The 25,799-nt window shown below is 39.2% G+C and overlaps 1 protein-coding gene and 1 long non-coding RNA gene across 33 annotated transcripts in view; one reads left to right on the top strand and one right to left on the bottom strand.

Moving 5' to 3' along the window:
* The window catches only part of SYNE2 (spectrin repeat containing nuclear envelope protein 2), a 326,831-nt gene that overhangs the window by 105,037 nt on the left and 195,995 nt on the right, over positions 1–25,799 (bottom strand). For 17 of the 21 annotated variants that reach the window (XR_015134181.1, XM_086320335.1, XM_086320332.1 and 14 more), the window contains 9 exons: positions 22,813–22,998; positions 21,076–21,198; positions 19,467–19,649; positions 17,013–17,144; positions 13,679–13,876; positions 12,997–13,071; positions 11,687–11,797; positions 5,504–5,620; positions 1,130–1,360 (listed from right to left, as the gene is read on the bottom strand). Coding sequence is in view for 20 of the 21 variants with exons in the window: in XM_086320335.1 (XP_086176461.1) it covers positions 1,130–1,360; positions 5,504–5,620; positions 11,687–11,797; positions 12,997–13,071; positions 13,679–13,876; positions 17,013–17,144; positions 19,467–19,649; positions 21,076–21,198; positions 22,813–22,998 (1,356 nt within the window). In the remaining variant the exon portion in view is untranslated. Of the gene's footprint in view, positions 1–1,129; positions 1,361–1,524; positions 1,656–5,503; positions 5,621–11,686; positions 11,798–12,996; positions 13,072–13,678; positions 13,877–17,012; positions 17,145–19,466; positions 19,650–21,075; positions 21,199–22,812; positions 22,999–25,799 lie in introns of those variants that run through there. The other 4 variants (XM_086320339.1, XM_086320337.1, XM_086320336.1 and 1 more) reach the window with 2 other exon arrangements.
* LOC147364199 (uncharacterized) lies at positions 1,205–15,788 on the top strand. 12 transcript variants are annotated; one of them, XR_015134190.1, is made up of 5 exons: positions 1,240–1,667; positions 4,635–4,872; positions 11,239–14,005; positions 14,389–14,720; positions 14,845–15,788. It is a non-coding gene; the product is annotated as an uncharacterized LOC147364199 (long non-coding RNA). The 12 variants fall into 12 exon arrangements; XR_015134191.1 differs by having other exon boundaries at positions 11,239–11,554; XR_015134188.1 differs by having other exon boundaries at positions 11,239–11,269.

A 25,799-nucleotide genomic window follows, 5' to 3' on the forward strand; every position in this document is an offset into this window, starting at 1 on the left:
ACATAGTAAGAGTGTGGGTCTGAATGGAAAGGGGAGGAGCGCCGGCCTCGGGCCAAGGTGGGTCGTATGCCCAGCCCCACATAGTGGGTGGAGCTCCCTGTGGACGGGCCAGTGGTTTGAGGCACTCTGAGAGGAAGTCCTTGTCCCTGGACACCACTGCGAATGAGCCAATCAGGTGGAGATGTCAGGCCAAGGTGGGTGTAAGTGCCTTGTCAGGCCAAGGTGGGTGTAAGTGCCTTGGAGGGAGGTGTCTTGGCTGAGCTCTTGAGGACACTCAGTTTTGCTCCAGCAATGTCAGTCTCGCCCCTCCCTGGAGGGATCCAGAGATCCCAACCTTTGGGCTGTGCCAGCAAAGCTTCCTCAAAATGACTCCAGGCAAGGAAGTTTACATTCCTGCCCCTCCCTAGCCAAGGGTGCGTATGTTCAGTCCTGTCTGACTCTCTGTGACACTGTGTCCTATAGCCAACCAGGCTTCTCTGTCCATGGAATTTTCCAGGCAAGAATACTGGAGTGGGTTGCCATTTCCGCCTGCAGAGGATCCTCCCAACCCAGGGATCAAACCCACGACTCCCGCGTCTCCTGCAATGGCAGGTGGGTTCTTCACTGCTAGCGCCACCAAGCCAGCAAGAGAAGGAGCATTCATAGTAAAATGACAGCAAAGCCCTTTTCTGCTATATCTGTAACCCTGCCAATCAGGATATTCAGTTTCATTTCTGATGAATGAAAATTTAAAAAACTGAATATTATGAATAAAACTAGTATCTGCTGAGCACTTTATATATACTTTATACTCCAGACACTGATTTAGATACTTTATCTCATTTAATCCTAACAAAGTCCTAGGAGTTGACCTATCTGAGGAAAATGAAGTGAGAGGTAACTCCCTCCAGTTCATAGTTAATGTGACCAGATCTAAACTCTAGATTCTGAGATCTTCTCCACTACTGTCTCCCCAAATACTCTGCTTACATAAATTATTTCAAAGAATTATCCTGAGAACAAAAAGTTGAGGCCAAAATAAACATAGGTGTCAGAGCAACAGGAAGAATCAGACTGTTGCTTTCAGAGAAATTCATCTTCTCGTAACTGCTGAAGAGACAGGCCATGAACTCAGACCCAGCAGCCTTACCTGGCACCCTACCAACTGCTGTTCCACCACCTGTTGCATGTCCGCGTCTAATGTTTCTGGCTCAAATGCCACGTTGGCTTGGTGCAGCCACAGCTCCAGCTCAGCCACCTGATTCTTGCAGACATGGAGGACTTCTGCAGGCTCGGGCCTCACTTTCTCCACCGTGGCCTCAAAAGCTCCTTGCTCGTCCGAAAGGCCAGTAGCTGCAGCCTTGATGGGAGGTGTGGCACCCTATGAAAAAATCCAAGATAATCCGGCAGTGAAAAACTAGGAGTCCAAAATATTCAGATTTGGACTTGTAAAGACCTATAAACTTATAGCATTTCCCCCAGTTAAAAGAAAAACAAATATATAAGGGCAGAAGAAGTAAAAACAAAAAGAAACGAAGAAGGCACCTCCACAGGCATAGCAACAATCACATGACCTGGCGCCCCAGGTTTCCAAGCAGCCAATCTGCATGAACACAGGCACAGAGTTCCTGGACACGGAGGACGCAAACAGGCTGACGGTTCATTAAACGGTGGGTCCCAGGAGACAGGTGAGTGTGCGCGAGAGGGTGTGCATGTGGGTGTGTGTGTCTGAAACACTGCAGCGAATTGGCCAGTGTTTAAAGTTGCGTGACACATGATTAAGCAATGCTTACATTGCTATGCCCTCTGTTCAAACAGAAAAAAGAGATCTTTACACACTGGTGGGGACACAAGGAAAATATGTTAATACCTCACACTTTTAACTTAACATCTTAAGTGGTTAAGATTAAAAAATATTTTAGCTTTCCCTCCGCCCTGCTATTACTTATCTTTTTCTATTAAAAATAGCTTGAGTCAAGTGATAAGCTTCATTGGGGTAATTTGGAAACTTTTCTCGTATTCTTGACTCTCTAAAGTTAGTTTTTAGCTTCTAGATACTCAAATATTACCGTGTTAAGGAATGGATACTCACAGTATAGTATAAAGAAGGCAGGATGTGTGTGATGTATTCTTTTTATATTCAAACAACCAGGTTGTTTATCAATCCCATAGAAAAATTTCTCCCAGGTACCAAGTAAAAGTATTCTGGTGATTATGTGATAGATACTTCCAACTTGGAGGCAAAAGATAAACCAATACAGATATTTGCTTCCCACATCTTTTTCCAAAATACTGAAACAGTATTATTGACCTTTCTAGAGGAATATTTTTAGGAATAAGGATTTGTGTTTTGCTCTACCAAATTAGTGATATCTATTCAGGGCTTCCCAAGTGGCTCAGTGGTAAAGAATCCACCTGTTAATGTGGACAGAGGATACTGGCGAGCTACAGTCCATGGGGTCGCAAAAGAGTTGGACATGACTGAACGACTAAACAATGACATAAACATTTTATTCATTCTGATTATGAGGAAAAGACAATGTTTTCAATATATAAGGCTTTGCTAACTACATCTCAGCATCTAACAAGGCATAATTTTGGCCAACTGAGAAATGGGAGTTGCTCACAAATATATACCCTGTCTCAACTTAAGTGCCTATTTCCTAATATTTATGGAATTTTGTTTAAACACAGAACTTTCAGTACAATAGAAACAGACAAAATTGGTAAGTGGTAACAAAAATATGCAGGATATGAAAATACCACTCGTTTTCACATACACTCTGATGAGGATTATAAGAGCTGGTTCAACAGAAGGGTCCTCTGAGTTGTACTCATTCCCCTTGACCATCTCTTTACTTCACAGATGCCTGCCTTTTCTGCCAAAATGCTATTTCTCCCCTGCTTTAATCAGGGTTTTCTTTAAGAATCATCTTCCTAAGGAAGTCTTTCCAGTACCGTGTTTTCTCTATAGCTCATACGCAGTCGGATCCACATTTAGATTCACTCATTTCAATTTTCTTTTTTAATTCTGATCTTTAAAAAGGCAACTCATATGTGAGTTTACTGTCAGACATCAATTTCTAGTCATCTGATTGCTTCCTAGTTTTCAGATTTTTCAGATATTGTTATATCTCAGTGGCAAAGATTTTGCAATCCCCCTTTTTGTCACCTGAGATAAAAATCTGTTAACAGTGATTGATTGATTAATTAATCTGTAATAAGAGATTTTCCATTTGCTTTCCCTATTTACTCAAAAACATTATTTGAGCACCTACAACTGCCACAGATGTTAAAAAAAGAAACCGACAAAGTTGAGTTTCTTTGTTTTCTCTGCTGCTGCTAAGTCACGTCAGTCGTGTCCGACTCTGTGTGACCCCATAGATGGCAGCCCACCAGGCTCCCCTGTCCCCGGGATTCTCCAGGCAAGAACACTGGAGTGGGTTGCCATTTCCTTCTCCAATGCATGAAAGTGAAAAGTGAAAGTGAAGTCGCTCAGTCGTGTCTGACTCTAAGCGACCCCATGGACTGCAGCCCACCAGGCTCCTCCGTCCATGGGATTTTCTGGGCAAGAGTACCGGAGTGAGTCGCCAGTGCCTTCTCCACTAAGCCACTGAATTAATGAGGAAATATGGAAGCTGGAGTACTAATCTTGGTTTTATTTGCTAGTTATTTGAACTTGGAAAGAATCCAAAAGTAATGGAAGACAAAAAGATTATCTGTAACAGTAGAATTTCAATAGTTGAAGGTGGTCTGGGAAACGTGCCAGGAATCAGTTCACATCTTTTTTATAGCCAAAGAAATCCAAGTGTGTTTAATGTTTAATCAGTTCACACCCCTCCCATCCCACCACATTGCTTCTGAGAAACTCAGGCCCAGACATAAATTACTTGCCCAAGGTCACACAGTTGCAAGATCTTTTAATTCCGAGTCTACATTTTTTCCCACAGTAGTCTGCCTGCTGAGTATCTTCTTCAAATGATAACCCCACATTTTAAAAGCAGAAATTATTTTAATCAAAGTTTTATAGCTGTATATTTTGGAGGGCTAAAAAAACATGACCACAAATATGTCTTGTTAGAGAATTATGTCATCTAGAGTCTAAAGCATAAATATAAATTAATAATACCCAATCTTTTACTGGGTTCTAGAGCTAAGCTACTGTGCTAAGACTATCTCATATTTTATGCCACAAATCCATTATTCCCAGTGTACAGATGAGGAAACTGAGGCTTAGAGAAGTTATTCAAACTGCCTATGGTCACTGGATTCAATCCTAGACCCAGGATTCAATCTCTGATTTCATTATGCCTTGGGGTCTACAAGTCCACATTTTTGACATAATTCTGGCATTCAAGTTAGCCTCTCAGTCAACGAATGTGGCAGTGCTTGATTTCTGTACAACACATCGCTGATTTGAGTACCAAGATCCAGTTAAAATGCAAATGAGTTTTCTGGCTGTAGCAGTATTTCATTGCAAAATACCAAACCTTTAAATACTTTTCCATCAATTCTACAAATATCTGCACACACCACCCCCTTTTATAAAATGCAAAACTGCCTGGCTAAAGTGCCTAGCATGCTAAGTCACTTCAGTTGTGTCTGACTCTTTGTGATCCCATGGACTGTAGCCCACCAGGTTCTTCTGTCCATAGGATTTTTCAGGCAAGAACACTGGAGTGGGTTGTCATTTCCTCCTCCAGGGGATCTTCCGGACCCAAGGATCAAACCCGCATCTCTTATGACTCCAGAATTGGCAGGCGGGTTCTTTACCACTAGCGCCACTTGGGAAGCCCCAAAAGTGAAGGATCTGCTGTTCTTTGAGGCTCGAACTCAGGATCTTCAGGTTATGAGACTGATGTGCTGCCTACTGTGCTAAGAGGGAAGATTTAGGTAAAGTGCCTGACCTAAATGCATTTGCACAAATACTAAATATGCTGCTGGGATGGTGTGGTGGCAGCTTATTTGGTGAGGCCAAATCTGCCTCAGTTTTAAATCTTTAAATACTAAATATTCAAATTAGGAAGGCAGACTGGAATATTCTGAGTCTACCTCCTTATTCCTCCATTTACTAACTGTACTTTTACACCCTGAATTTTGATTTTGCTTTTGTAAATGCATGGTACATGTTAACCTACCTTATTTAATCTGTGGATTAGAGAGCAAACACAGATGCCTCTAATGTAATAGGTAGATAATTAACATTCGCTCTCCTCCACTTCTGTCACCCCCATAAGTTGTATCTACAGAGAAAAGAAGGGGATACTGCTGGAAAGGCTGGTTCATCCTGGCACGTGGTGAGTGAGGAAGAAGTCTTTACTTGCCCTGTGCCACGCTTAGTCTCCATGTAAATATCTGATGGAAAATCTTCCACTTCTCCAGCGTGGCAGCACACATGGAGGTGTTAAGGTTCACAAAGACCTCTTGCTTGGCAAAAAAAATATCGCAAAACACAGAGAGCCCGCCGCCTCTGGGTGCTAGTCCAGGGGTTTGGGCAGATGGCTCATCAGCAGCAGGGACCTACCTCTGGTGTTTGGTTGGGGCTCAGGGAAAATTCTGGGCCTCGCTCAGTGTTCAGCAGGTCTGGTTCAAGAACCTGTGCCATGGAACTATCACATGTGCTTATTTTCCCAGCTGCCTCCTGTAAAGAAAAGAATCAGGTTCAGAAAAGTTCCTGCCCTGAAGCCTTACAAGTCCTTTCTGCACCTGCTCAGTTTACAAGTCACCTGCTTACAAAAATGTCTAGACTAGTCAGGTACATTGAGAAAAAAAAAGTCTGCTCATTAGGGGAAAAAAATCAACTTCTTCAAGTTTATCTTTATTTGAAGACTTAAATCTCCAAAGCTTTGTGGTTAATGAGGACCACATAAGAAATCCAAAGAATTGGGTATTTAAACGAATTATTATGAGAACTAAACTTAAATAAGATTATGTGATAAAAGTCCTATTTCCAATAATGGAGGAAAGATGAAACTTTAAAATTTGGGAACAACTATCTTATCCAGGCACTTCAGGAAAAACAACCGAATCTCTGTCTCACTGCTAACAATGAATTCCAATTGTATCTAATATTTAAATGTAAAGGATACACCATAAAAATTATTGAAGGAAATATGAGCGAATCTGTTTCCGTTCTAAGAGTGGGAAGGGACTTTTAAAGCTTGACAATAAAGGGAAAAAATGTTAGTATTAACAACCTAAATAACATGTGCCACAAAAAGACATCATAATCTAAGTTAAAAGAGAAATAACAGATTGAGATGACATCTTCCAAACTGTTAACATCTTTAATGTATTAATTAGTTTTACAAATAAATTAGGAGCACATCAACTTTTAATGAGGACCACATAAGAAATCCAAAGAATTGGGTATTTAAACGAATTATTATGAGAACTAAACTTAAATAAGATTATGTGATAAAAGTCCTATTTCCAATAATGGAGGAAAGATGAAACTTTAAAATTTGGGAACAACTATCTTATCCAGGCACTTCAGGAAAAACAACCGAATCTCTGTCTCACTGCTAACAATGAATTCCAATTGTATCTAATATTTAAATGTAAAGGATACACCATAAAAATTATTGAAGGAAATATGAGCGAATCTGTTTCCGTTCTAAGAGTGGGAAGGGACTTTTAAAGCTTGACAATAAAGGGAAAAAATGTTAGTATTAACAACCTAAATAACATGTGCCACAAAAAGACATCATAATCTAAGTTAAAAGAGAAATAACAGATTGAGATGACATCTTCCAAACTGTTAACATCTTTAATGTATTAATTAGTTTTACAAATAAATTAGGAGCACATCAACTTCTATGTAGAAAATGACAAGTGGCCTGGATACATGATTCATAAAAAAAGAACATGAAAGCCAATTCATACCTGAAGTTATAGTCAACATCCTTAGAATATATGCAATTTAATCCACTGGCTATGTTTAACTAAGGTTGAAAATATCCAATATTAACTTGGGGTCAGAAAAAAGGCATTTCCATGCATTCTGGTAGAAATAAAATTACTGTCTTTCTAGAGGACAGTTTAATGATGTATGTCACATTTTAAATGGATGTACACTTTGATCCACTTGCTAGGTTAATCAAGGTTAAACAATGGGAAAATGAAACTTACACAAAAGACCAGTGTGGTGGGAAAAGTATGCATATTGTAATCAACCAATCTTGACCGCTCTACTTACAAGCTGCGTGATATTGGACAAATTAACCTGGACTCTCTGAGCCTCACCTGCTTCATCTTTAAAGTGGCAACACAACCCACTCACTCATTCCTGTGATTAGTAAACAAGATGACACATACAAAGTACCTAGTCATTCCTAAGAGCTCCATGTACTGAAAACAGTAACTGCTATTAGAAAGGTATGAACCAAGAACTAAAGGTCAAACTTACATAAAAGTGGGAACGTAAGCTGGGATCATGAAAAGTCTGGAATGCCAGGCTAAGAACACTGCATTTTATTCAGTAGAAATCAGAATCTAGGAAAGACTTGAATTTAACATGAACTGCTTTAGGAAGATCCATCAGTTAAGTATAAGATGTATAAATGATTGGAGGCTACAAGTCCACTTAGAAGACTCCTCTCAAAGTCTAGGGAAGAAGTTAATAATTGCCTGGAATAGGATAATGACAAAAATAATGGGAGAAGAAGGATGTAAAGACTGAATGGACATCACTTGAGCAGTAGCCATAAAAGGCCAGACAAATGAGATGCCCGAAATGACTCTGAAGTCTGTCTCAGACACTGATAAGAGAGTTGTATCACTAACAGACACTGAGAGATTACGAGGCAGGGTAAGCTTTGAAGAAAAGTTGGTAAATGGTTTTGAGAAAACACATTCAAAAAGAGAAATGTATTTGGATGGTAGAAATGTGGAACAGATTTACAGGAAAAATCAAGACCAGAGATTTAATTTGGGAATCTGTGGCATAGAGGTGACTACAAAACTTATGAGAGGAGAAACTGCCATGAGACAAAACAGAAAAGAAAGAAGGTGGTAAACCACTGGGGGAAATGCCCGCTATGACAGAGATGGGTAAAGAGAAGGAGCTGGAAGAGGGGCTGCAGACAGATGAGACGAGAACGTATAGAATTAATAAAGCCAGAGGAACACTGCATTTCAAGAAGGAAGAGGTTGCTACTGCTAGAGGTCAAGAAGGATCAGGACTAATAAAAGGGCACTTCAACATGCAAAAAACAAATATCATGGCATCCAGTCCCATCACTTCATGGCAAATAGATGGGAAAACAATGGAAACAGTGATAGACTTTATTTTCTTGGGCTCCAAAATCAGTGCAGATGGTAACTGCAGCCAAGAAATTCAAAGATGTTTGCTCCTTGGAAGAAAAGCTAAGACCAACCTAGACAGCATATTAAAAAGCAGAGACATTACTTTGACAACAAAGATCCATCTAGTCAAAGCTATGGTTTTTCCAATAGTCATGTATGGATGTGAAAGTTGGACCATAAAGAAAATTGAGCGCTGAAGAATTGATGCTTTTGAACTGTGGTGTTGGAGAAAACTCTTGAGAGTTCCTTGGACACCAAGGGGATCAAACCAGTTAATCCTAAAGGAAATCAACTCTTTAACACTCATTGGAAGGACTGATGCTGAAGCTGAAACTTCAATACTTTGGCCACCTGATACAAACTGACTCATTGGAAAAGACCCTGAAGCTGGGAAAGACTGAAGGCAGGAGAAGGGGACGACAGAGGATGAGATGGTTGGATGGCATCACCGACTCGGAGGACATGAGTTTGAGCAAGCTCCAGGATTTGGTAATGGACAGGGAAGCCTGGTGTACTGCAGTCCATGGGGTCACACAGAGTTGAACACAACTGAGTGACTGAACTGAAAATTAATATCCAGAAGTCAATGGCAGTATAAATATAGTAAGGGGCAAAATCTCGATTACAAATGGAGCCAAGAAAGAGGAGCACCAACTAAAGACATTTAGCCATAAATGAAAGAGGAAGCACCATGAAATTGATCTGGAAAGTAGGATCAAGAAATTCAACACATTAAAGTAGCATATTGAGGGCTTTCCAGGTGGCTTAGTGGTAAAGAGTCAACCCGCCAATGTAGGAGACACAGGTTTGATCCCCAATTCAGGAAGATCCGACAAGCTGCGGAGCAACTAAGCCCATACGCCACAATTATTGAGCCTGTGCTCTACAGCCCGCAAGCTGCAACTACTGACAGGTGCCCAGAGCCTGTGCTCTCCAACAAGAGAAGCCAGGGCACCACTAACAGAGAGTGGCCCCTGCTCCATGCAACTAGAGAAAAGCCTGGGTAGCAAGGAAGACCTAGCACAGCCAAAAAGAAACAAATAAATTACAAAGTAGCATAATCAGCCCAGTACAGGACATGAAAATGTAGAAGATAAAGTTCCTGCTTCTCATGAAACTGTGTCAGATCGATGTATAAAACTGTGATAAATTATAATAACTGAGGTTCAGAATGCTATGGGAAAACAAAGGGAAAGAACAGGGGGGTTCTTGGAGGCAGTGGGAGTTGAAAAGTGACTTTATGGATGAGCAGGAAGTAAGTCCTTAGGCAGATATGGAGAGAAGGGTACCTGTGGAGGCAGAGCAGTTCTAAAGAGATGGTCTGGGCTTTGGGAGGGATAGGGCAATGGGGGAAGGAACTTGTTAGGGAAGGGAAATCTGAACACTTCTGAGGTAGAGAGGAAAGGACATGACCAAGAAGCAGAGATCGAAGATGCTGGCATAAGTGTCCCCATGCCAACTATCAAAGAAAGGACTGGTCTGGGAGCTGGGTAGGGTCAGCCCTAGTCGGGAGGCAGGTAAGGGGGGAAGTGTGGTTCATAATGATGCAGAGATCCTTTAGAAGCAAGGGAAAAACATCGTCTTCATATCAGCATGAAATGATTTTCTAATGTGAGGGCATTTGCCCTCTGTTTTGAGAGACTGAAGAAGCTTGTAAGTTCACAAGGAGCAAAAAGTTGTTATTCATTCATATCTGACTCTTAGTGACATGACATTCATTCATGTCACTAAGTCCTGTCTGACTCTTAGTGACCCCATGGCCTGCAGCATACCAGACTTCTCTGTCCTCCAATATTTTCTAGTTTGCTCAAATTCATGTCCATTGAGTTGGTGATGCTATCTAACCATCTCACCCTCTGCTGCTCCCTTCTCTTTTTGCCTTTAATCTTTCCCAGCATCAGGGTCTTTTCCATTAAGTCAGCTCTTTGCATGGCCAAAGTATTCATCTTTAGCTGCAGTCTTTCCAATAAATATTCAGGATTGATTTCCTTTAGCATTGATTGATTTGATCTCCTTGCTGTCCAAAGGACTCTCTTCAAGAGTTTTCTCCAGCCCCACGATTAGAAAGCATCAGTTCTTTGATGCTCAGCTTTTACAGTCCAACTCTCATATCTATACATGACAACTGGAAAAACCATAGCTTTGACTATAAGAACCTTTTGTCAGCAAAGTGATGTCTCTGCTTTTAAATATTCTATCTAGGTTTGTCAAAGCTTCCTTCCAAAGAGCAAGCACATTTGAATTTCATGGTTGCAGTCACCATATGCAGTGATTTTGGAACCCAAGAAAATGAAATCTGTCACTGCTTCTACTTTATCCTCTTCTATTTGCCATGAATTGATGGGATCGATGCCAAGATCTTACTTTTTCGCATGTTGAGTTTCAAGCCAGCTTTTTCACTCTCCTCTTTCATCCTCAATAAGAGGCTCTTTAGTTCCTCTTCACGCTCTGTCATTAGGGTGGTGTCATCTCCATATATGAGGTTGTTGGTATTTCTCCCAGCAATCTTGATTCCAGCTTGTGATTACCCAGTACATCTCACATGATGTACTCTGCATATAAGTTAAATAAGCAGTATAACAATATACAGCCCTGACATACTCTTTTCCCAATTTTTTAAACCAGTCCATTGTTCCATGTTCAGTTTTAACTGTTGCTACTTGACCTGCATACAGATTTCTTAGGGGACAGGTAAGGTCTGGTACTTGCATCTCTTTAAGAATTTTCCACAGTTTGTTGTGATCCACACAATCAAAGCCTTCAGCGTAGTCAATGAAAGAGAAGCAGGAGCAAAAAGACTTATTTCATTAATTTATCTTCCACACTACTTTGTTCAAAAAGAGAACTCTCACCCTCAACTGCTCCCCCAAAAAGAGGCATGTTAAATGCTTTAACCACATTGGTCAACCTTTTAGCTGCTCCTTTAACTGTTTTTTTTTTTTTTTTTTTCAGTTTGGATTTTCACTTAGGGAGTTTTCCTCAGGTAAATACTTACAGGCTTCCCTAGTGGCTCAGTGGTAAAGAATCCACCTGCCAATACAGGAGACGTGGGTTTGATCCCTGGATCAGAAGACTCCCTGGAGAAGAAATGGCAACCCACTCCAGTACTCTTGCCTGGAAAATCCCATGAAGAGGAGCCTAGTGGGCTACAGTCCATGGGGTCGCAAGAGTCGGACATGACTTAGGGACTCAGCAACAACATTATCACTGAGCGCACAAAAGAAATGCAACTAATACTTGGCTGCCTTTGCTTTGTCCAGAGGTAGCGGTAAGAAGTTTAAACATTTTCAACCCACATAGATTCCCTCCTGAAACATTCTTTCAAACAAGAAAGTCTTTGCTTTGACTTGCTATCCCTGCCCATCCCCACCCCCAAGAAATGTGACCCGCACAGCATTACCTGAATGATTGTTCCAGAGGATGAGGATGCCCTGTCCTCCTCCACGTCCTTGTCATGTTTCCAGAGTAAAGACAGGAACCCGGAAGACGGCTCTGCTTTCTTATCTCCACTCTAACACAGCAATCAATTGATTAGCAGAGGGAGGTGATTTCCTACCATCATAACAGCATCCTCCTTATATCTTTTATGTAATACTCAGCTTACCAGGCAGTATAACTGCAGTCCTTAATTCCACCCTCTCCTCCCCTTCCCCCACTATTTATCATTGATTTCTTTGGCTAACTACATCACAGGAGTCCAAATGTGGTAGCTCTTCCTAAAGCCAAAAAAATATTCTTAAAGTTGGCAGTCAGTTCATGTCCTACAAAGGGGACCTTTAAAACAGCACTTTAGGAATTTCATCTGCCTTGGTAAATGTAATCTCAAAGGCTCTTTAACAACATGTATTTTTTTGACTGGTGTCAAAGACAAACAATGATTATAAACATATCAGCTCAGAGGCAAATACAGGTCTCAAATTAGAATCATACTGAAATGCACTCTTATTTTGGCTCCAGCACCTCTTTCATTTTCAAAATTTTCTCTGCTATGAAGAGGTAGAATCAGATCACAAAGCTGTCTGCGGGTCACTCCTCATCCGACCACTCAGCCCCACGTGTCCCAGTGATATGGTGAAGGACTACAGGCTATTCCGTGTGACCATGGAGCTACTGAGCAATCTATAAAATGAGCAGGAAGAATGTCTGCTCGTTACGTAGGAGACATTAAAAACCGTCAATTGCTGCAATTTTCTTCCCTTTGGCTCAGACCCATTACTGCTTTAGTTCTTAAAGTATGAAATGGAAATTGATATAATGAGGAAACTGGTAAAGGTCTCATTCAACCCGTTCTGATAGGAGTAGTAACATAGTAGGGTTAGTTGCCAACACCGTTCTCCGTGTCCTTGGCAGTGCTGTCTGACTGCAAAAGTAATTCAAATATGGAAAGATAAAGCCACCAGGAGTGCCAGCCAAACAGCAAACTCTCAAAACTCCAGAGAAAGTACTCAGAACTCAGGATATGACAAAGAACTTCATCTTCTCCCTTCTGCCAACAAGTGTGTCTGAATTACATTTATCCCACTCTGGCCTGAAGTAGGTTTATATGCACTTAAACATTAATAACATAAGATAACTACTTCAACCACCCTTACAAAATACTGGCATCGAATTTGAAAAATCCTTATGTTTCCATTCATTTTAAGATCTTCTCATTGACCTTTTAGAGATTACGCTTCTACCAAACTTGAACGAGAAAATCATTTTCCTTACTTCACTCTTCAGAGAGCTCTCTTCTGCCTCTTCCTCGAGTGCTGGCAGGAAGGACATGGAACTCGTTCTGTTCAACTGAAAGGCACAGTACAAAGACTTTCAGCCGGGTTGCTGTTCAACTTCATCAGGATCCCGGCCCGGCTGCTTTTTTATGTAGCTAATTTTTTACTCTCTTTATCCAGGATGCCCACCCACACAAGTAGCCTCTGGGTTTAGCAACTCTCAACTCATCCAGCCAAATATCATGACTCGGTCAAATCTTAAATCCCTTTCATTTGCATTGCCTTCTGTGGCCCCTCATCAAACAATTCAAGAATGCGATTCACTGATGTAGATTTAAAGTGGGCTTTGAGAGGTGCTGGGCCCATTTCTGAGTTTGAAATGGGCTCACAGTTTGGTAGGAAGACACTTCAAAGGGTGGCTGCCACCCACCTATCCATAGGATTTCATAAGCACCCCCTTAAGTAACTTGGGCATAAGAATTCTGGATTGAGTCCAGCACAGACGCACCCTGAGAATTAATATTCACTCGTGAATAATCTCAGGCAGAGTATTTCCTCGTGAAGAAATTCCTTTTCTATAGGCCATAAATATAGAGGCCACAGGTTTTCCAGATGAAAAATACTACCAATTTAAAGCTCTTGAGGAATGTGGGACCATTGTTAACTACAGTCATACCCACCTTCCACTCAGAAGCATCCTTCTCAGCCCCTGTATTCTCCTCGGATGCCCCGACTGACAGCACTTCCTGTTCTAATTCTTGCTGTTTTTGCTGTAAATGCTGGTGAAGATTTAGTATGGCAGCCTTCAAGTCCACCACCAGGTCTTCTTTCTTCTGGTTCAAGCTCAGAATCTGCTTTTCCATACCTTCGATTTCTCCCTATGCAGAAAGAATGTTTGCATTGGTTTGGGACATCTGATGCCTTTGCCACAGGAGCCTGCTGCATTTGGTGCAAGGGCTGAAGTTTTTTCTACGCTGTGGGCTTGCACAGCCAGGAACTAGTCCCTGGTATGGCATAGTTCCCTTCCCTCTGGTTGTGTTTCTAAATGGTCCAGGGAAGGTTTATGATCTCCCTTATAGGATGCTTTAGCCTCACCTGACACCCTGTTAATCAATCGCTGGGGGTCAAATGGTGGCTCAGAAATCTGTAACAAGCCCCATGGGTGACTGTGGAGTACAGCCAGGGTTGCCTCACCTCAGTAGCCATAGGACTGATCGGCCAGAATCCACAGGGGTAAAGAACCACACTTTAACAAACTTCCAGAAGATTTGTATGCAGACTAACATTTGGGAACCACTGAGAGAAAACAAGGCTAGAAATCTCACACTTTTATTGTCACTTTTGAAGCCTTCTTTAGTTTTCCTAAATTTATTTCCTTTTTTTCTTACAGCCAAAGCTTCCTACCATATGGGAATAAATAAGCAAATAAAGGTGCTGTGAAGTGTAATTTGTTACAGGAATGATGAAGAAATAATTCCAAGCTTTATAAGGTTAAAAAATTTGTGTGACTGATATGTGGGAATAAAATGTCATACATGGGCAGTAAAAGTGCAGATGCCCACTGTCTGTCCAGGAGGATTACAGAGTCATAGAATCCTGGATTTGGAGGGAACGTCAGGCGTTGTCTTGTTTGACATCCTCCTCTCCAGTACTCTGAAAGGCATCATTCAAAGCCTGAGCTGTATCAGAAGACAGACCTGCTCCTTTTTAGCAGAACTTCAGGTACTGAAATTTTGTCCCTAACGTATTCTTTAAACCCTGTGTTCATTCATTCCTTTTTTCCTTATTTCTTCTTTCAGTCCATCTATCCTAGAGACATTGATAGAATCATCTTTTTTTTTTTTAGAGACAGAGAAACTCCACCTATGAGTGAAAGTTCTGAAGTCCAGAGAAAGAAGGTGATCCTTCCAGAGCTGCAGCCAGGACAGAGCGCAGACCTGGACTTCTGACACCCAGCCCCCATGACTCCAGTGCTACCGCACACATTCTGACACCATACCCCTATTCTGTTTGAAATGAACCTTCTTGTGATTGCTTTGGGAAATAACTTAATTCAATCTGAGCTAGCTGTGGTTTGCGTCCCTTTTCCATAAGCACTAAACTTCAGAGCTACAGTGCCCCCCAACAGACATAACATTATAGCCATTAGAACAGCACTTAGAGAAACAGACCAGTCTCCAGAGCCACTGGAATTATGGAGGCAGAGAAGGGCACAAAGCTGCCATTCTCAAAGCAGTATTTGCAAACCCCAGGAGGTCTGCACTGTATGAGGTCAAGATCATTTTCATAATAATACCAAAATGTTACTGGCCTTTCTCACTGTGTTGACATTTTTCACTGTGTGATGTAGTAAAAGCAATGGTGGGGAAAACTCCTGAAGTCTGGTAGGAACCAAGGCAGAAACATCAACTGTATTAGCATTACTAGATGCTTCATATCTAGTAATTTAGGATCATACTAAATTTAGTAATTTAGTATCATGAATTTAACTGCAAAAAAAGCCAACTTCAGTTAAGAATATCCTTGATAAAGAACATGTATTTTTAATATTCTGTTTGACAAAGTGCGAAGCCTGCATAAAGCACTTCTGCTGTATACCAAAGTTTAATGGTTGAGGAAAAGCACTCATGTGATTAAGTTTCAAGCTGATCTATCCATTTTTTTCCCCATAGAATACTATTTTTACTTGAAAAAAAGACAGTTGTTAAACTATATATACATATGTACATAATACACAGATTTTTCTGAAGAGGTAACATCTGTAGATGTTAATAAATGTGAATTCTTTAATATTGGCTACTGAGATGTGTCATCATTTGGAGGATCTACATAACAAGTCAGATAAGTGTTTTCCAAATGATCAAGCATGATGTTATAAAAGCATGCATGGTTGGAGATCCATTCCAAGTATAAGACAGACTGATGGATTTTAATGCAAGAGTATGAAAGTTCACTGACATGGCTCCAAATTCCATTTAACAATGAACCTGTAAGTAATGCTACTTGTCAGAGTTTAGTGTCGTTTCAAAGGATGTCCAAAATTATTCAAAAGCATTATTAAAATATTTCTCTTCCATGTATGTGTCTTTGAGAGGTTGGAAATCTTTATATGCTTCACACAAAACTATATACCTCAAAAGATTGAATGCAGAACCAGGTGAGAATCTAGCTGTCTCCTAGAAAGCCAGATCCTCATGAGATTTGCAAAAATGCAAAACAATGTCACTCTTCTCACTATATTTTTTCCCTGTAAAATATAATTTCCATTCATATTTAATGGGTTTACTATCACTATTTTAAAATAACAGATATATTTACATTTCTGAACTTTAATATACATGAAAGCTCTTTGGAGTTCTTGAATTTTTTAATGTAAAGGGAAATATGACACTGTTCTAATACTGAATCACTAACACATTGAGTCTGCCTTATTGAGTCCACCACTTAATAGCTTGTGTCACCTTAGACTCCCTCGTACTTCACTTTAGATATTAAAGAATTTGACCTATGACTCACAGAAAGAATACCACAACAACTGCTTGCCAACACCAACTTGACGGCAATAGAGAGTTAACATGCAAACCATTGTAACTGGGCCCGTAGGACATTGTTAATTATGGCATATGGTGAGACTGCTTAGTATATGGAACTCTTTATTACAACAGCATTCAGTCTTTACCTCTAAAGCCCAGCCTGCATGACCCCTATGTCAGAATGCTAGCTGGGAAGTCAGGTTGTCCAATACCGTGTGTAACATCAGCTTCTTTGGTACCAGCCAAAATGCACCAAGTTGAGGCTAAAGACACTTGAAGAGACTTTCATTATGATAATTATATAATAACCTATTTAATGAAATAGGCATAGAAAGTAATCATATACATAAAATACCTTTAATTGAAAGAGATAAGTAGGAAATACACCAGATCATCAAAAAGGTTTCTAGATATCAACAGCTTAGAAAGTGAATGAACTGCTGGACAAATGAATGAGACAGATGAAATGAAAGAAACATACCTGTACTTGTGACAGGTTGGCAGCTTGGTCTGTTGACATATGTTCATGGGAGAATTCAGCTGGATAATTATTTAAGATCTGCTTCAATTTTTCTATTTCTTCATTGCATTCATTTGTCTGTTTTATGGCTATCTATAAAATAAATCCCCCCAAAAGAATCTGTTACAATCCAATGACTAGACCAATGGGTTCCTTTCAATGTCTAACCCTGTTCCAAACTCCAATCAATTCTATCAAATACACAACTACACAGTTTTTAATAGGGAATGGTAGTCTCAACATAGAGGACAACATATGCAAAGCTGGCACCTGACCGACTTGCTCTACTAGATGCCAGAGCACCTTGGGCAATGCTGGGAGTGGAATCAGACATACATTTGCTCTTAAGTTGTCCCAGTGTAATGGGCTTATTCTGGGACGCATTTGATAGCATATAAACAAAGAGGCTAAGTTTTATGAAATTACTGATAGTCACGTAAGACATTTAATACATATTCCTTGTCATATTTCTACACAAAGAGGTGACAATCCTAACTGAGAATGGAAAGGGCAAGTGATTTGAGAAATGATAGATTTCCCTGGTACAGACTCATCCTCACCTGGTACTCTTTGGGATCTGTGAGGTATATTTTGTGGTAAGAGGTTGAGGCTTGAGAGTTTGAAGAATAAGGCAGACCAGAACAATATCTGGAATCTGGTGTTAAGAGCTTGAACCTACCAGTGTGCTAAATGATACACTCAAAGTGTGATGAAAGTCAAAGAAATGGACTTCAAAAGAAGATCTGGATATTTCCTTGGTATGCTTCACAATGAAACCAAATGCCTTTTGAAACTACAAAGTTTCTGGTCGACACAGAATTCTTCCTTATATTTTCTTTAACATTTAACTATAATTTTAGCCACAGGCTGGAAATGAATAACTATGTTCACTGCACACACCTGTTTCCCAGCCCTCAGTAATGAGCTGCATCCCATTACTCCCCCCAAAAGTAATTTGTCTTATTTTCTACAATGAGAGCACTTACAACAATATCTAACTAGAAATTAAAAGAAATGCACCATATTCTATGATTTGCATTACTATCAGTTTACTTAGCTTTGAAATACCTGAGATGATATCTGATTTCCACTAACACAATAAGATGGAAAATTTTAGCAGCACAGCTTGATATCTAACTTGGTACAAAACCTAATTTCCTCTTCTATTTCCCCCTTTCATCTTGTGAAGGAGTCATTTTAAAGCATAGTCAGGACTGTTATTTTCTTTTTCTAACCAAGAGACCAATAAAACACAAAAAGATGAAAAACAGATCAAACTTTCTATCGTTGCTTTTTGTTTTCTCTTTATATTATTAAAAAAAATAGTACATTGAGTGCCAGATCTTTTTTCTCCCTGTGGGTGTTAGGAAATAACGTCAACAGATTAGTAGCTAGGCAGAGAGACTGTGAGCTAAGACTCAAACCAGAGATACAATATCCTCAAATCTTAGGAGAACAGAGTGACCACCAAATGTGAATGAAACTGAAGAGGGAGAAGGAGATAGCAGTTTTCTTCCTATAACTAGGGTATGAGTGGGAAGGAGGAAAAATAACTTTTTCTCCTACCCTGACCCCCTAATCAAGAACAGTAGGCAGAATGTGGGAGTCTACTAAGAGGGTTGAAAAGTCCATGGCTGTTTCAGGAACTTTCTTTCCCTATAGGAGTGGTTGTTGATCTAGGAACACAAACCAAAGTAAAATGCAATTTTTATCTATTCTTTGGCTTGAGATCAATCAAAATGTAAGAATAAAAAGAAAGCCCTCAGGGAGAGGCTAGAAGATGCCATCAGTTAGAAAGAAGAGACTCTAATATGAAGAATAATACTAGGAGGCTAGAAACCCCAATTTTTGTCTTATTCATACATAAATTAATCCTAACACATGTTAACTCTGGTATTTTATCAAATCACCTAACCTTTGGACACTAGTCTCCTAACGTGTAAAAATAAAATGGCAAAGTGCCTACTTGACCTGCATCATGTTGGTAATAAAATGAAATGATTAAAAGGAAAGCAACTGAGATGTATAAAGAGATTATTGTTGGGTCTGTTGGCCTCATGTGACTGCAAATGCACTATGCAGGTTGAATCTTTTCCCATAGCATTTTACCCATGTAGATCTTCAATTATTAAAGAATGGAATGAAACAGACCATAACTATGATTCAATGTCTTCAACCAGAACAAGGGTAAGAGCTAAGAAAAAATCATGTTAGCTCCATTTGAACAATAAAATGCTCTCTTATATCAATGCTGGCTCCTGGATAATAATACTGGAAGAGACCAAAAAGAATCAACACAGGCAGTGTCTTACTGTCATGGGAATTTGATCTACCCAAGCTTTAAAACTGAAAACAAAACCAGCTTTTGCTGAACATTTTCATCCAACAGGCTGGCTGTCATCACAAGCCACTCACCTTCAACAACTCATTTTGCTCCTGAGTCACGTTTTCCAACAGTTTTATGTCTTGTAAAAGCCGATTTGTCCGCTCAAACACCGGCAGAGGCTTCATTCCTGTCTGGGGTAACCTCAGTTCCACTTGGTAAGACACGATTTCAGCAATGGTTTTCTTCATGGGACGTATATTTTCCAATATCACCTTAGATAAACATGGTACACAAGTGGGGGACAAAAAGGCCACTCTTAAGTCGATTAAATATTAAACTTCTGTCTTTACAGTTTTGAAACAGTTTCTTAGCTCAGGTTGAAAAGAACTAATATTACTTGTGATCTGGTAGTTAGGGGGTCTCCGGAAAGAATGTGGGGGGCAAAAGTGCCCTCCAGCACAACATGACGCATTTGGACAGCCTTTCTTCCTTCTCCCCTTCCACCTCTGTCTGTAGAACCATTGTTTCGCTTTCTGTGTTGTCGCCAGGCAGTGAGCCACGTAAGGTAGGTACTGCCCTCTTACTAACTCTCACAGCAACTGCACCCAGCACAGGGCTTCCCACTAACAGACCCTCAAAACATGCTTACTGCACTGAAGGGATAACTATCCTGTCAAATTTCTTAAGTCTCAAAAGTATACTTCTACTTCACTTTAATGACATCCTGTCCATAGAAATCTGGATTTACATAGTGAATAAATTATAAGACAGTATTCACTTTACTAAGCATTTCATATACATTGTTTCCTCTAATTTTCATAACTGTCCTAGGAGGCAGAGATCAAAACACGTAAGGAAATTGGGTTCATAGAAGTTAGAAGACCCACATGAGGGCACATCACAAAGAGGCAGGGTTGGGATTAGAACCCAGGGCTGCTTGAGCCCAAAGTCCACGCTCTTAACTGATAGGCTGAGGGGGAACCAACATCTGCCTGCTGTTCAGTATGTCCCAGCTTCTGTGCTAGAGGCTCTGTATATGTTATAATTGTCCAACATAATCACTGCATTACTACCGCATAGTCATGAAAGCAAATCCAAGAAATATTAACCAATCGTGTAAAGGCACAGAGGCAGAGCAGCTGAGGCTGGAACCCAGTTCTCCTGACTCAGAGGCATAAGCTCCTAGACTATTAAACACTTAGGTTTGACTTGAAGGAAAAACTGCCAAACCTTGAAGTTTTAGGAAGAAATTAATTGAAAAAATAACTTATAGGAAAATGATCTTTATACAGAGACCACTATGAATAGGATTTAAAACATGATGCTGCTAAGTCACTTCAGTCGTGTCCAACTGTGTGCGACCCCATAGACGGCCTCCTACCAGGCTCCTCTGTCCCTGGGATTCTCCAGGCAAGAACACTGGAGTGGGTTGCCATTTCCCCCTCCAATGCATAAAAGTGAAAAGTGAAAATGAAGTCGCTCAGTCGTGTCCAACTCTTAGCGACCTCATGGACTGCAGCCTACCAGGCTCCTCCGTCCATGGGATTTTCCAGGCAAGAGTACTGGAGTGGGGTGCCATTGCCTTATAGTCATTCTCAACTTGATCTTGCTCTTACTTTAAATCACATATTATTACATATTTTTAAATAAGCATAATAAGTACTAAGAGAAAAGATTTTTAAACAGATCTATGCTTACCTCTCCATGCTTAAGATGTTCTTCAGGTGAAAAATCAAATATTTCTTTGGATAACAGGATAGCTTTGATTTTTGAAACTTTCTTCTCCATTGATTTTACTTCTGTTTCAATGGCAACCACATCCTAGAATTTCATAAACAAAATAACACACTCACGCAGCATATTATATGTTAATCATCTTTATAAAACACAATTTGTTGCCATTTATTTTCACGTTTAACCAAAACATGTTTGCCACTTGTATCTCTTAAAAACTAACCAAGTGCTTCACAGATAATGTAGATTGTTTTCAATAAAAACGCTGTTCTGTTAGTAATGGCATGTAACAGTACAAAGCACTGCATATAGTTGCTGGGTTAAAGATCCTCGAGAGGCCAATATTTAATTATTTATGCTATGAGAACAAAAGCAGAATGCATCTGAAACAATTTTAAGTAAATTGTCAATTATGTGCAAACTCTTTAGATTTATCTTTGGAATGTGCTCAAACACTTGAATACAAGTGGGTCTAATGTTGAAAAAAAATTCTTACTACTCTAAGTAGAATGATACAGTCACCCTTGGGAAGCAAACACACAAGGAGCTAGAAAACTGACAGATTTTCTTGCCAATTCCCTAACAAACTGTTGTCATGTGCAGCATCATTAAATTACCTTATAACCTACTCAGGTTAACATAAACAATAGATCATTTGTCCAGTGGCTATTCTCCCGTCAACTTCAACCTCTAGAACATGGCCGAAACATTAAAGTAAAAACGCTGCAATTTTTGCTATCAAACCCCCATATTTAAGAATATGTGCTATAAAACCTGCATTTTAAAGTCCACTCACACTGTAAGAAGGCCTTCAGATCTCTAGAGCTTAATGCAAATAAAGTGCAGCAAAAATAAGGTATGCCTAATAATGAAGGAAATAGAAAAAACTACATAGAAATCGACAAAGGGTTTCAAATTATAGCAATTTAGAGCCATTCAATACAGGACAAACATAACTCTACAAGCAAATGAAGCAGTAATTACAGTAATTTATAGTGATGTCTTCATATTATGAGAAGTTCAATCATATTGAAATTATTTTCTGCACCTTACATTTAAGAAAGTATATAAAAGTATATAATGCATTTTATGGTAATTTCTGTGAAAAGTTGTAGACACATTTAACAATTTTGGAATAAGAATATTTAACAAGTATGATGCTCTGAAGTTACTTAAGTGTACTGCAGGGAATGTTACTGAGAAGTAAAAGGTAAATTACTAAGACTAACTGCATCTGCCTTTGCTGTGTGACTCCATCCTTAGATAAATGCCTCACACGTTTCAAGCTAAAATAAATAAAATTATTTAAAAGTCCAGTGGCTCATATACAGCATCCTCTCAAAAAATATTTGCTATAGGTCACGGAAGTCTTGGGAAGCTGTCTGTTTTAACTCCCTCTTTGCTAATCTGTGCTTTAAAATCAATAATATCTCCTCTCTGACAAAGAGAATACACTGAGCATATTTGACCAAGATTCCTCCCTTTTAAAAGACCACTTCTGAACTGAGAATGGGGATATGATTTTTTATTGTAGTTGTACTATAGGGCACAAAGTAAAGTATCATTCAAAAAATAACATAAATAAAAAATATATATCAGATCAATGTGTCTTTGTAGGAACTGATTGGCAGCATAAGTCTAATTTACTAAATGAAATATAAACTTAAAATAAGAAGTTACATCTTTATAGTGCTGACTTACATCAGCCATTCGCTGAATCTGTGGAAGGCTTTCTATGATTCTTTGTTGTAAAGCTGCTACTTGATGACTTAACTCTTGTATGGACTGTGCTAAGTCATCTGTCTCAAAAATCGCTGACAGGTCTTCAAGATCCGTGAAAACTGAATGTAAAAGAGTGTGCTTCTGTTCTGAATCTTCCAAAGCCATCTAGATAACGGAAAACATGAAAAATGAGAGAGAAACAGCAAGATATTGGAACAAGGTAATCAAAATTTAAAATAGAGAAAATTCTATAACTATGTATGGTGATGGATGTCAACTAGACTTAATGTGAGTGATCATTTTGCAATACATACAAATATTGAATCATTCTATTGGACACCTGAAACTAATGAATGTTTTATGCGAATTATACCTTAATTAAAAAAATTAAATCAGAGAAAATCTGAATTTGTCTCAATATTTCAAACTCCTGTTCATTTCCACTTTTGTGATGAAACACTGGAAAAGACTTTGATGCTGGGAAAGATTGAGGGCAGGAGGAGAAGAGGGTGACAGAGGATGAGATAGTTGGATGGCATCACTGACTCAATGGACATGTGCTTAAGCAAACTCCAGGAGATAGTGAAGGACAGGGAAGCCTAGCAGGGTACAGTTCATGGGGTCACAAAGAGTCGGACACGACTGAGTGCACAACAGTGAAACACTGAACATTCTCTTCAGTGGCAGTAGTAACTATAGACTGTCTACTCCATTTCAGTGGGCTTGTAGCAGCTATCTTACAGCATGTAGCCCTGCTCCTCCACCGTCATTAACAGAATCAGAAACACCTGACCTGTAAGTCCATCCCTCTATAAATTTGGAACTAGGGCCAAGAAAGCCATTCAGTTGGCTGATTTGTAATTTTGGGAACATGGGCTTTGGAGAAATATATAGATGAAGTGGGGATGAGAAATGAAGAGGCAGTTCGGTGGCTTGCCAGTCCTGGTGCCAGTGTCCTCCTTGGCCTTACCACATGGAGTCACTGACTTCTGTGAGACAACCTTATAGCTTGAAGTCACTTGAATAATTTGATACCAAAGAGTTCTAGCTGATAAAACCAAATAAAAGTGGAAAACATCCATTTTTAAAGTCTCTCAGACATTCTTCCTTATAATTTTTCTTTTTTTCCTTTTAATAATTATAATCATTAACTTTCAAACTTAAGATATCAAAATATCTCAGCCACCTGTTGGAAATGTTCAACCTGATAATGTTGCCTTCAGATAATTTCATAAAAAATAACTGACATGAGAAAGACCATGCAACTAGAAATCTAGTTATTTCTAGACTAGAATCAAGTCTAAAATTAATAAGGTTACTGACTTCATTCAAAATCCCAGCAGAAGAAAACTTTAAGGAAACCAAAACTAAAACCAATGCTTTTTCCAATAATACTATTTACAATAGCATCAAAAAATACACAGGTATAAATTTAACAATTTACATTAAAGAGAAATTAAAGAAGACCAGAATAAATAGAGAAACATCATGTTCTTAGATAGGAACAGTTAATATGGCTAAGATGTAAATTCTCACCCAACTGATCTAGATTTAATTCCAACAGACCTCTGCATAGATACAGAAGCTGATTCTAAAACTTATATAACTTGTATGGAAATGCAAAAGACTCAGATTAGCCAAAACAAATTTGAAAAAGAAGGACTAAGTTGAAGAATTTATGCTCCCTGATTTCAAGACTTACTATAGTAATCAAAGTTGTATCATATTGGTCACATAGATCAATAGAATAAGACGTTCCAGAAACAGACTCACATATATGAGAGGTCATTGATTTTCAACAAAGCACTGAAGTAATTCAAGGGTGAGCCCTTTCAAAATGTGGTGCTAGAACAATTGGCTACCCCCAGAGGAAAAAAAGTGAACTTTAATTCTCACTTCATAACATACTAAGAGTTAAACCTATAAAATTTCTAGAAGATACGAGGAAATCCTAGTGACCTTGGGTTAGAAGAAGATTTCTTAGATACAACACAAAAGAATAATACATAAATGAAAAAATATTTATTAATTAGACCCCATCAAAGTAATAACATTTGATCTCTGAAATATAATATTGAGAGAATGAAAAGACAAGCCACAAACTGGGAAAAAATATTTGTAAATTACATTCCTAATAAAGGACTGGATTTTAGAATACTGTATAAATCACTCTTATAATTCAATAATAAAAAGACAGACAACCCAATTTAAAACTGGGCAATAAAGAAAAACTGAACAGACTTCACAAAGGAAGTGTACAAATGACAAGTAAGTATACAAATAAATGCTCAAATAAATTAATCATTAGTCATTAAAGAAATGCCATTTAAATCACAATGAGATACCACTACATGTCACTAGAGTAAAATGTAAAAGATAATATCAAGTCCTGACAAAAATACAGGATAATTAATTAGAACTCATATTATTAGTGGGAATGAAAAATGGTACAGCCATTTTGGAAAATAATTTGCCAGTTTCTGACCTAGCTAAATACTGTAAGAGCCAGCAATCTGTGAAAACACACGTCCACAAAAAGATTTGTAAATCATTGTTTTCAGTAGCTTTGCTCATAGGGATTCCCTGGCGGTTTAGGTGGTAAAGACTCTGCCTACAGTGCAGGAGACCTGGGTTCGATCCTTGAATTGGGAAGATCCCCTGGAGAAGGGAATGGCTACCCACTTCAGTATTCTTGTTTGGAGAATCCCCATGGACAGAGGAACCTGGCAGGCTACAGTTCACAAAGAGTTGGACACACAAGAGTTGGACACAACTGAGCAACTCACACACACACACATGCAGTAGCTACCTCCTGGCACTCATGTCCTTATAATCAGTTCCCTTGATTGTAGGCTGAGCTTATTGATATACTTCTAATAAGATATGGTGGAAATGATGAGCTGTCACTTCCAAGATTAGATTGTAAGAGACCGTTTCTGTCTTGGGAGCTCTTCGATATCTTTTAG

The sequence above is a fragment of the Bos grunniens genome, chromosome 10 (assembly GCF_055505025.1).
Source record: "Bos grunniens cultivar Pamir isolate PY7600 chromosome 10, Bosgru_T2T1.0, whole genome shotgun sequence".
Classification (NCBI taxonomy): Eukaryota; Metazoa; Chordata; class Mammalia; order Artiodactyla; family Bovidae; genus Bos; species Bos grunniens.